Genomic DNA, 11,824 nt, shown 5'->3' on the forward strand with positions numbered 1-11,824 from the left:
AAGGCTGTGGCCCAAAGAAACCCTTCTGAGGAATGTGAAGTCGGAGGATTTCATGGCCAGCATCCGTAGTCTTATGTGGGTTTTTTGGGGCTCTGTGGCCATGTTCTAGAAGAGTTTCTTCCTGACGTTTCGCCAGCATCTGTGGATGGCAGCTTCAGAGAAGGCTGGCATGGAAGAGAGTAGGGTGTGTGTGTATATATATATATGTGTATATATATATAGAGAGAGAGAGAGAGAGAGAGAGAGAGAGAGAGAGAACATGGCCACAGAGCCCAAAACCCCCACAAAACCCCATATGAAGACGCCTGTGCCAAGAAAACATCCATGATAGGTTTGCCTTTTAGGTTGTTCATTGCTTGGAAAGGGCTTGGTGGCACTCTCTCAGCCTCAGGGGAAGGCCAGGGCAAACTCCCTTGTGAAGAGACTTGCGCCAAGCAAACATTTGTGTGAGGTTCACCATAGAGTTGGAAAGGGCTTGAAGGCAGCCACTTGGGCAAGTTGTGCTCTCTCAACCTCAGGGGAAGGCCAGGACAAAGCTCCCTGTTCCCCCTTTGAAGAAGGTTGTGCCAAAAAAAGCTTTGCCTTAAGGTAGTTAGAAGTCAGAAACGGTTTGAAGGAGAGTTCCTGCATGGCAGGATGGGGTTGGACTGGATGGCCCTTGGGGTCTCTTCCCACTCTAGGATTCTTTAACAATACAAAGCAATACAAGCAGCTTCAGGTGAGTCACACTCTCTCAGCCTCAGAGGACGGCCATGGCAAACCCCCCTCTGAAGAAACTTGTGCCAAGAAAAACGCCCAAGGTCTTAAAGTGGCCATAGAGTGGGAAGGACATGAAGGCGCACAACAGCCCAGCAGTATAAGCGAAAGCTTTCCATTGTGCTCTTTTCCCAGTGTCCGCAGCCCTCCCTCTCTCATGCACTTGGGACCCTTGTCGCAGCCTGGAAAGATTTTCACTGTGCCACTAGTTAGCTTCCAGGGAAAGAGCCAAAGCCATGTGCCTTGAAACAATTCAAGGACATGTTAGTCTGTGGTTGTAGAGAGAGCTTTTGTAGCACCTTTCAAGCCTAACTGAAAGAAAGAAGTTGGCAGCATGAGCTTTCTTAGGCTTAAGTCTGCTTCCTCGGATGTATTTGGGGAAGTAGACTTTAATCTATGAAAGGTCATGCTGCCAACTTCTTCCTTTGAGTTCGTCTCGAAGCTGCTACAAGATCTCACTGCAAACAAAGTGTGTTTCTAGTCCTCACAAAGATTGGTGTTAAAGCTTGATCATGGATGCGTCTTCGTTTGTATAAAAGCCTCCTGAGCAAAAAAGCAAAGAGTTAGAAAAAACCCCAAGTGAAAACACTTTCTTGTGGCTTTATTTGAATTCAGGCTCAGTCAAAAGAGAGGATGTGCTAGCCTTAACCTTCCCTAGTTTTTCTCCTTCCCTCTCCTCCTTTGGTATTCTTTCTTTTCTGGTTATCTACAAGCCGCAGCTCTGTTTGCTGAACTATGGCATTATCATGTCCAGCCAACATGGACAAGTTGGGGTTGGGCTGTTACTAAATGGCAAGGCGTTACTTCAAACTGCAGCCCTCCTTTGAAGGTCCACGTGTCCCTCTGGGTTGAAAGAAAAGTCCACATCCATTTCCAGGCTTAATTTGATATCAAATGGATGATTAAAAATGCAGATTGATCAAGTAAGCAGGGTTTGTGCGTCTCTTTAGAGCCTGGTGTGCTTGTGGTGAAGCAGACAAAGGGAGCTTCCGGGTTAGTAGTCCCTTTTCTCTCTTGAGCAATTTCCTTCTGGAAGCTTCAGGGCTCTTCTTTGTCTGCTGGAATGTCTTCCTGCTGCAATGCCTCCTCCAGCTCCTACTCCCCCTTTCATCCTGTTCCCAGTTTCAGTGGGCAGCCTCTGTTGGGAAAAGATTGCTAGGCAGCAGGTGATAGGAAAGGTCCTTCACCACTGGCAATAGAGAAAGGGCCTTCACTATTGGCGCTGTATTTGGATTTATTTGATTTATATCTGGTGGCCTTCCAAAAACGGGTTGAATGGAGCAGGCAAAAAGATTTTTAAAAAGCAGATGCAAATCAAAATGCAAAAATTACAATATTAAACACATATAACCAAATTCTAAAACAAATAAAAAAGGGTTTTAAAGTGTGGCTATTAAAAAAGTGCATCTGCCCACCTTTTTAAAGTTGGTTCCTGTTAAAGGTTCACTGTTAAAAGTCTTTTCAGAGACGAAAATATCCTTGCCTGCCAATAAAAGGCTGAGGGCTCCAGCCTAACCTTCCTTGGAAGGGGAAGCCCTTGGGAGTAGCTACACAAAGGCAGTCACTTGCATCACATGTGTCCCTGAAGATGGCAGGGTGGAAAACAAGGATCTCTAAGAGTCATATGGAGAGTATGGTTGTTTAGGGTAGAAAATGCTGAACTACATGGACAAATAATGTGGCCTCTTACAAGGCAACTTCTGACATTCCTAAAAGTAATGGGAAGGGCAATAAAGGGTAGTGGAGGGTTGGACGTGTGGTCACTCCCAACTCTTTGATTCTATGATACAGAACAACTCATGCAAGAGAGTATTTCCTCCCTTTAGTTACATTGACTTTCTGCTATTTCCCAGTGAGTTGAAGACTTGGTTCCTCTCCTCAGCAGAAAAAACTGGCCCCAGGTGACCATGTCTCAGTGAAAACCTGAACCTTGTATGTTGCAGTCCAACACTTGCATTGTCTATCTCCTTTTCAGAATTATTTCACTTCTTCCACAGCTGGGCTTCCTTGTGTCCACACTGCCATTTCCCAATTGCTCATGGCACTGAAGGCAGAAACTCCCCTCCTGGACTACATAGAGGTCTCGTCCTCTGTTTTACGTTACAAGGAGAAGGAGAAAGCGGACGCAGGTGCTGTGGTGCCTGACTGTACCCGGGTCAAACGTGATGGAGCCAGTTCAAACGCCACGGGCAAAGGTAGGGTGCACATCCCCAAATAATGGTGTAATAGCAAACTGAGACACTCATCAGAATGGATCCCATAGCCACATGCCTCCAGGCATCTTTCTTGATATTAACAAACAAGTTCTAGATTTTGAATCTGCCAGGAGCAGGTCTTTTAGAAATATGATGGGTCTTAACTGCTCATTCAAGCCAATCCTAAATACTCTGCATTACAACAAAGTTACTTCACTGAAATGCTGTTTTTGAGAAGCCTGCCTTCCCTCCCAGGAATAATGTGGGGATTGTGGCTAATTTCAAAGGGAGCAGGGAAGCCTTGGGGGGTTGACACGGCTTCATCCTTTTAAACCAAAAAAAAGATTCACTTTTACACTGCGAGCCTTCGTGCCACCGCATCATTGGCCACAGTGTTTTTGGAAGCTTTGGAAAGAGCATGATCAGTTCAATAGCAGATGATCAAAATTGCCCCTGAAATTAAATGTGGGCGGAAGTCTGCTCCTGATTTTGGAAAATGAGTAATTTTTGAATGCTGGAGGACTCTTTAAAAGGTGAGTTGACACTCTTGGCACTCTTAAGAAGAAATAGCTCATATCCCTCTTTTTGGACAGAAAAGGGGGAATTTGGAGAGGTCATGGGCCACAAATATAGCAGTGCTGCAGTTTACCTATCCTGGGTTAAATACTGAAGAGCATCAATGGGGAACCTAGATATCCACCCTCAGCACAAGCAGACACGGTGCCCTTATTACTGCAGGGGAGCAGCTGGTTCCAAGTGTGGTGCCAGGGAGTGGACAGGAAGAAGCGGGAAGCTCCTGGAGACAGGAGTACCTGATAGCCGAAAGCCATGGCCGGCCAGTTTGTATGGTGTGTGGTAGTGTCCTGAGCTCATCAGGCCCTGCAGCGGCCCGCAAGCACATCCTACAACAGCACGCCCACTCACTCGACTTCAACCTAGAAGAGAAGCACAACATCTTGGAGGCCTGGAGCGAGGGAGCTGTCCTGCCAACGGTAGAGCCCCAACCCTCGCTGGAAGGTAAAGTCCCCTTTCCCTGGGCTTGGCAAAGTTACTTTTTTTGGACTACATTTCTGCCCTTTACCCATACTGGCTGGGGGATGCTTTGAGCTGTCGTTCAAAAAATGTTTGTTTTCCAAGCCCCATTTTTAAAATTGCACACACTCTAGTGGTGTTTGCAGATGGCTTCCAAAGGAGCGTCTTTAGGAAAATATCTGCCAAGGGAATGCTTGAAGCCAGTCTGGCTATGCTGGCTTGAGGGGGTGATGGGTAATACATACAGAAAGTGACAGGTTGGGATGACTGGCTTAAAATGTCCTTTTGATAGAAACACCACATCTTCCATTGGTTATGCTTTCCTCTTCATCATATGTCTGCTTAAGCGTCTTTTGTGTGATGGGAAAGTTTCATTGTGACATAAAGAAGCTTGATGTGTTCAGGGCTGTGTTCAGACAAGGGCTCTGGATCAGAGCCACGCCGAAAGTGGATGAGGATCTAATGACAAATCTCATCCGTTATTAATAATTGATTGGTAAATTTTGCTATGGTTGACATTGTGTTAATTTAGCCATCTACAAACTGATGACCAGATGGGACTGCAGCCCGCATCATCCTGCACTGTTGCCCAAACATCTGGAGGGCATCAGATTGTGACTTAGACAGTAGCCTCAGTGTTAAATCACTTCTATCATATAAATAGGAATTGCTTATCTTTTAGGCTAGCGTTTAGAGGTTTGAGTTCTGAATTGTTGCAGCCTGTCTATGTGAGTCTTCCCAGTGTGTTACATGGAGTATATTCACACTGCCCTTTGAGCCACCATTTAGTTATGACCTTTCCCGCCCCTATTTCATACCTGGTTCAAGGGCTCAAATAGACCCTCCAAGTTCGAGGTGTGCCTGTCTTTGTCCTAGAGGCACAGAACAAACAGAAAACTAAAGGTTAAAATGAATGCGTTGAATATACTAACATAGGCTGAACTATACAGCCACGTGTATATGTTCATAGAAAAAGTCTGCAAGTCTGATAGTTATTGGGGAAGCAAACTGTTGGAAGGCTCTGGAGGATTGTCGCTGACGACTGCAAACTCTCTCTCAGCTCCAGCTTCCACAATTCTGCACATGCTTTGAATGTGAAGTTCCATCCATAAGGGCTAGAAACTTGCCTCTTATGTGGTGCGATCATAGAATAAACACAGGTGCAGGTTTTGATTCCATTTCTAAAACTTCCTACGCCAGGCAGTTTCGGTGGGAGCAAGCAGCAAGCTGAAATTGAAGTTCTCCTCGATTCAGAGGAGCAGCCATCGGGTCGGAAACGTGGGCACCTGAAAGCACGCTGTGGTGAGTGGTGGTAGCCGCTTCGGCTATCAGTCTCACCCCTAGAACTGTCTCTTAATCCCAGTTGACAGCTGAAACCGTTTCTACTGTTTTATCTATGTATGGTGGCCTGCCTTTGTCTTTCTCAGACCTAATGCTGAGAAGAACAACAGGAGATCTACACCTTGGCCTCCAGATGATTTGGCCTACAGCTCCCACAGTTGTTGGCCACAGCTCCCTCACTATGGGCTTTGCTGGCTAGGGCTTCTGGGAGTGTAGAAGGACTCTCTCTATACATATAGTTTGTCCAGTAGGGTTGAGAGAAGCCACCACTTGATGAATCTCATTCTTCACAGTTTTCAAAGCTCTCCAAGAGTCTCTCCCCTGTTCTTGTCCACATCTCACCACTCTGCTGTTGTCACTTTTCTTTCTCTTTTAACCTTCACATAAAAAACATTTTAGTTTGAGAGACAAAACTCCCAGCTGATCCACTAGTCTAACCCATGGGCTCCTGATCCTGTGGTCTTCTTTTTCTTTGGCAGAGTTGTTACACTTAGACCCTGAGCGACGAGCACAAGGTCGGCCGAGGCGGCACAACTCAGACAGTGCCAAAGACGTGAGGAGCAAACAATCCAGCAAGGTGGCAGGTAGTGCCAAGCTACATGGCACGTGTGCTCAGGGCCGATTCTTGATAGTGTTTCTCAGTCCATGGGAGCATCATCCCTTCAAGTCCCTTCTTTTCCCTCCTTCCCACCCAGCCTTGCAAGCCAGGCAGTCACTGTTTGTTTGCATGTGTGAATGCTGTGGTTCCATGGAAGCATCTGAAAGCTACTGAATTTAGACTTGAGTCATCCTGGTTCAGGTCCTCTCCGAACCATGAAACTCTCAAGTAACCATGGGTGAATTGCATACAATCTCAGGCTCTGGAGGCTGATATGAGGATAGGTGGATGAAAAGGGGACTCATATGATGCCTTGAACTTGTTGGAAGAAAAGTGAATTACCAGTGTGTAATGTATAATAAAATACCCTAAGTGTATATTACCTGTCTGCCTTGCACCCTTTCAAATCAAGTTTCTAGCACTTGCAATTGCCAAGAGAGACTTGAAGACATACAGTGAGAGTATGATGGCACTTCAAGCATAAACTGTTGCATAAGGGCTGCTATCACATAAGGGTGTTTTCAGTCATCAGGAGACCCTTCCGTAACTGGTTTGCTCCTTCCACATAACAGGCAGAAGAAGTCTTGCAGACTGGGTTGTGCAAAAGGAGGCGGTATGCAGATTGGTTTGATCTACATAACCCAAAGATCACAGAATGTAGCTTCGCTTGGTGTCTTGTTTTTCAGGCTGTTAATGTGTTTGTCTGTCTCATGTCCATTGGGCAGCTCTCGAATCCTTAAGGCTCTGGATGAAACCGAGAAAATATAAGGGCAAAATCTGACTGAGGTTCAGGAAAGTCCCCCTCCCTACCCCTGCCGACATCAGTTTTGCTGTTGCAGAGTTTTTTCCCATTGACACTTGTTATTTGGGTTGGTACTGAATTCTAGATTATTACATGAGTAGTCAAGGGATGCTATAGTTTTCTTGCATTGGGAGTTGGAGTAGATGACTATTGAGGTATCTTACAGTTTGTGACTTCTGGATTTGGGGGTTCAGCATTTTTATGCTTAGTTTCTTATGATTATTTTGCATTGCAGGGAAGGAGTGGCTCTCAGAGTGTGGTGTCCCAGGTTCGGCACCTGCTGAAATCCGGATCTTCACTGATGGCACCTTCCCGGCTGGATTCACCTTAAAACTGTATTGCCGGACTCAGCCAGGTGTGTAGTGATCTGGAGAAGTGGTAATGGTGGAAGGTGTGATGGTGTGTTGATTTTTTAAGATTTTGCATCTTTACCATTAAGTTTTCAAAGCCATGTACAACACTTCAAGATACAGAACTTTGTCTCAACCAGAACTGGGGATCTTATGACCATCAGGCCTGGCCACTGTTGACGAATCATAGCACTAGTTGTTCATCGGTGTTTGGAATTGAACAGCCAGTCTCATCTGTTCCTACCCACACCAATATGTTTAGCCCTCAGAATGGGATGTAATTCTGCTGTAGCTCACACCTCGCAACTTTTGTATAACCTGTTGTCATCTTGTCAATGGTTGCAAATGCCTGTCACTACACACTCAGCTGCAAAGCCACATGCCCAAATATACACTAATTGCATGTATCCAAAAAAATCAGTCTTTAGGTATTGCCTTTCAGGAGTTTTCTGGAAGCTGCCATTCCCCCAAAGGTAGGAGATTCATTAAGAGCTTGGAGCTTGGATTGAAGGCAAGGAATTGGAACATTTTGTCAATGCATTTTGTTCAGCGATGACCCAAAAATGGTTTTGTTTGTTGGTTTTAAATTACAGAACCACCTCAAGACTCTGGAGTTAAGACGGATACAAGGAAGAAGAAAACAGTGGGTAAGTCTACATTACAAATTCTCTCTCTCTCTCTCTCTCTCTCTCTCTCTGTCTATGTTAGAAAGAGGTTTATATCTTCTTAACAAGGTAGTTGATAGCTGGTAGGCAGTTGTTAGTCTCATAGAGACATCTTTCAGTACCCAAGAGAGAGCTGTGTTTCATTCCACAGCAAGATCATGCCACTGGCTTCTATTTTCCTCCCCATTCCAATAGTAATTTCATTTGTCTGTTGGGTTAAGGAGTCCTGGGACAAGGGGCTTTTCATACTACAGTGAAGGTTTGTATTCTGTGCATATGCTAGTCAAAGCAATATTTAAACATTGACACAAACACATAATGAGAATCTGTGGCTGCATTTTGTATAAAAAACACAGAATTTCTAGCCCTCCTTTTAAGAAAATATTTATACAGAAAGTGGGAGTGTTTGTATATAATGATAAAGCATGGTTTGCTGGTATGAGAAAAGAGAAAAGAGCCAAAGGAAAGTGCAGTTTTTTTGGTTTCCTCCCTTCCCTGCCTATACTGTGAGGAAAGAAATAAACCAGCACTCACTCGCACTTTGTCTGATTCCTAGCCAGTCATTCCATGTGAGCCAGGAATCGTGGATTAAAATGAACAGATTCCCATCTTGGCCATGAAACCCACTGGGTGACCTTGGGCAAGTCACATTTCCTCATCCTCAGGGGAAGGCAATGGCAAACCTCCTCTGAACAAATCTTGCCAAGATAAATTCACTTTAGGGGTGCCATAAGTCAGGAATGACTTAAAGGCCCATCACCACCACAATGAAAATATTTAATAATATATGCAGGGGTAGGCAACCTGCGGCCCGCGGGCCGGATGCGGCCCGGGAAGGTCTTGGGACCGGCCCCCAGCCTGGTCCTGCCACCGATTGCCGCTGGGGCCTTTGGGGGGCATTTGTCTATAGAAGCCTCAGAAACATGCATTTATATTAACATTTTTTTTAAATCAGCAATTTTTTTTTCGCGTGTCCTCCATTTTTTTAAAAAAAAGTGTCTTCCATTTGAAAAATTTGTCCTACATTTGTCCTGGTTTATTTATATATTTAATTTTTTTAAAAAATTATTTAATTATTTATTTTTTGGCTTCGGCCCCCCCAGTTGTCTGAAGGACAGCAACCCGGCCCCCAGCTCAAAAAGGTTGCCTACCCCTGATATATGTTTCCCTTAAGGTTGCCAGAAGGCACACAGTAGCAACAGTGACAAGGCAGGGGTCTTTCCACCACCATTTAACTGTAATACTTCTAAGGGACCTAGAGACTGCTACTGTGGAAAAGTGAATAGCAGATAGTCTGACCTGGGTTTCTTTCTTAAGGCAGTCATTCATAACCTTGAGACCTGAGATATCAGTGACTGCAACTCCCACTGTCTGTGGCCAGATGTTTTGGGGAATGCAGCCCAAAAAAAATATTATCTGGATACCAAGGGTGGAGAGCCGATATCCTAGCAGTTTTATTATCCACCAACTTTCCTGTTCTCTCTTCTGCACGTCATCTCCAGATCGAAACTGTTCTGTGTCTCTGCTGAGGCTTCACTCCACCGATTCTCCCCACCACCTCTGCTCAAGCCAAGGTGCCACCTCTCGCCCTCTGACCAGCTCTGCTGGTAGCAATGCCAAAGACTGTGGTACCAGAGCTGGCCAGCGAGAAGCCTCAGCGGGCAAGGAGGATGCTGCCCTCCTGGCCAAGGGCTTCAACCCCATCTGGCGAGCCCGCTTCCTCATGGACTTTGATACTGCCGCCGGTCACCTGGTGTGCATGGTTTGTGAGTACCCACTGAGGCGCGTGTGCCTGGCCACTGTCAAGCGGCATATCCTCCAGTGCCATGCCGAGACCCTCAACCTGCCCCGTGAGGTCCGCCGCACCATCCGTGAAGTCTGGGAGAGCCGGAACCAGTCTTCCCCTCCAGCCCCGAAGAAGTGAAGGGCTGGCTGGTCTCCGTCACACCACAGTACTCTTGGATCAGCCTCCTCCTGACCTAGTGCTCTCCACTTTGGTTGGACTAGAGCTCCTACAGTCCCCCAGCTGGGCATAGCTATGCTGGCTAGGGGTGTTGAGAGGTTCTAGTCCAGCCTATTGGGAGGGGTCACCAGTTTGGGGAAAGCTGCACTGTGAGAAATGAGGGAAAGTTAATCATTCCATGGATACCGTAGTTGTGGGGTGGGTGATTATGGCAGTCAGTGCCAAAGTGAATTCTCTGCCCCACAGGATGATACATTCTGTTGTTGATTTTGCTTCTAAAGAGTGATAGAAAGTAGCCAAGGCTTCTCCTTCTTCCATCTTCTCACCCCTTCTTTCCATGCCAGCTCCTGCTATTCACTGCAAGTGGAGAGAGGCAGACGGGGTGAAAGTGGGAGCAGGCACAGTAAAACCAGCAAGAGAAGTTATTGCTGCCTCTCCTCCCCCTTTATATGGATACTTTTTTGTTTAAAATAAGACTCAGGGCAGAACCTTCAAGCTGCCACCAGCTCCTTTCCCTTGTTCACAAAGCTTTGCTTCTCCATTGTCCCCAGAGATCCTGGGAAGGGGGCAGAAGCACTGCTCTGGATCAGCCTGTTGGATTGTTTGTTGTAATGAATCAGTTTCAACATTCCCAGAACAGTGAAAACAAAACAAAAAACAAGATGCTTCTGGTTGGTAAGAGTATACATCCTTTCCTCCTCTCCTGATACTAGAACAAGGAGCACACTCTACTTGTACCCATGGTAGGGTGCTGAGCATTTATGCCTGGCTGTGGTTTTCCCAGACACTCACCCAGAGAGGGAGAGAGTGGAGCTGTCATTAGGTAGGACATTCACATGGCAATTCATTATATGAAGAGACAATAAATTATTTTTTATGATATACCCCTACTTTCTGAGGGCTTTTTTAAGTTTGTGCTTACAGCACTATTCTTTCTCTTTCAAAAACAGCACTACCTTAGAATGGATCAGACGTTTGTCCACTTGGCCCAGAATAAGGGAACGAACGAGTGGTCTAGGACCCACAGATGGGCCTCAGCCTCATTTCAAAACTCTTATGCTTTGCAAATGGCCTGCTTTCAACAGCACCAATTTTCAACTGAGGTGACAGTGGATCTTAACAGGAAACATTTCCTACATCTGATGTCTAATCACACATGACCAACTGTCAGCAGCTCTCCAGCAGGGAAGAATTGTGTTGCTTGCTACCCAGTCCTTTTAACCAAGAGTGGTTTGAGTGTTGGGTTCAGTTCCCAGCTCAGGCCACTGGGTGACCTTGGAAAAGTCACATCCTCTCAGCCTCAGAGAAGGGCAATGGCAACCCCTCTCTGAACAAATCATAGAGTTGGAAGAGATCACAAGTGCCATCCAGTCCAATCCCCTGACATGCAGGAACTCACAATCAAAGCACCCCGACAGATGGCCATCCAGCCTCTGTTTAAAGAAATCCAAGAAGGGGACTCTACCACTCTCTGCAGGAGTGTGTTCCACTGTCGAACAGCTCTTAGTGTCAGGACGTTCCTCCTAATGAGGGTGCTGTAGCTTTCATCCATTGGTCTGAGTCTTAGTCTCTGGAGCAGCAGAAAACAAGCTTGCTCCATCTTGATCATGACACCCTTTCAAATATTTAAACAAGGCTATCATATCACCTCTTAACCTTCTCTAGGCTACCTAGCTCCCCAAGTCTCTCCTCATAGGGCATGGGTTCCAGACCCTTCACCGTTTTGGTGGTCCTTCTCTGGACACACCCCAGAGAAAACCCCATGATAGGGTTGCCATAAGTTGGAAATGACTTGAAGGCACACAACAACAAACCTGATGCATGGCTGCCAGATTTAGTTTTGTCTTTCACTAGACTTGTGTGGTCCACCAACTAGAACTCAGGTAGAAAACGGTGGCTTATAATAGCAGGAGAAAGTGGCAACTCGTCTTCTGTCTTGGTGTGTTCTGGAGAAGACCACTACTCCTTCATTGGTTTGGGAGGTGGAGGGAAATGATAAATGATAAATTGATGGGCAGGAGCGCTTGCTGTGGGGCAATGGTCCAAGTACAGACTTCCATTTATTGGACTACAACTCCTACCAGCTCTGAGCAGCATAGCCAGTGGTATTAGGAGATCTAGT

General features: G+C 45.9%; 1 protein-coding gene across 4 annotated transcripts in view; it reads left to right on the forward strand.

The window, feature by feature from the left end:
* SPINDOC (spindlin interactor and repressor of chromatin binding) overlaps positions 1–10,586 on the forward strand; it is an 11,885-nt gene extending 1,299 nt beyond the window's left edge. For 2 of the 4 annotated variants that reach the window (XM_042440457.1, XM_042440456.1), the window contains exons 2-8: positions 2,754–2,951; positions 3,690–3,968; positions 5,184–5,285; positions 5,804–5,908; positions 6,960–7,079; positions 7,668–7,721; positions 9,242–10,586. In XM_042440457.1, coding sequence (XP_042296391.1) covers positions 2,795–2,951; positions 3,690–3,968; positions 5,184–5,285; positions 5,804–5,908; positions 6,960–7,079; positions 7,668–7,721; positions 9,242–9,663 — 1,239 coding nt within the window. In that variant the 5' untranslated portion in view covers positions 2,754–2,794 and the 3' untranslated portion in view covers positions 9,664–10,586. The remainder of the gene's footprint in view (positions 1–2,753; positions 2,952–3,689; positions 3,969–5,183; positions 5,286–5,803; positions 5,909–6,959; positions 7,080–7,667; positions 7,722–9,241) is intronic. The other 2 variants (XM_042440458.1, XM_042440459.1) reach the window with 2 other exon arrangements.
* The last annotated feature ends 1,238 nt before the right edge of the window (positions 10,587–11,824 follow it).

This window comes from Sceloporus undulatus, chromosome 9 (genome assembly GCF_019175285.1).
Source record: "Sceloporus undulatus isolate JIND9_A2432 ecotype Alabama chromosome 9, SceUnd_v1.1, whole genome shotgun sequence".
Lineage (NCBI taxonomy): Eukaryota > Metazoa > Chordata > Lepidosauria > Squamata > Phrynosomatidae > Sceloporus > Sceloporus undulatus.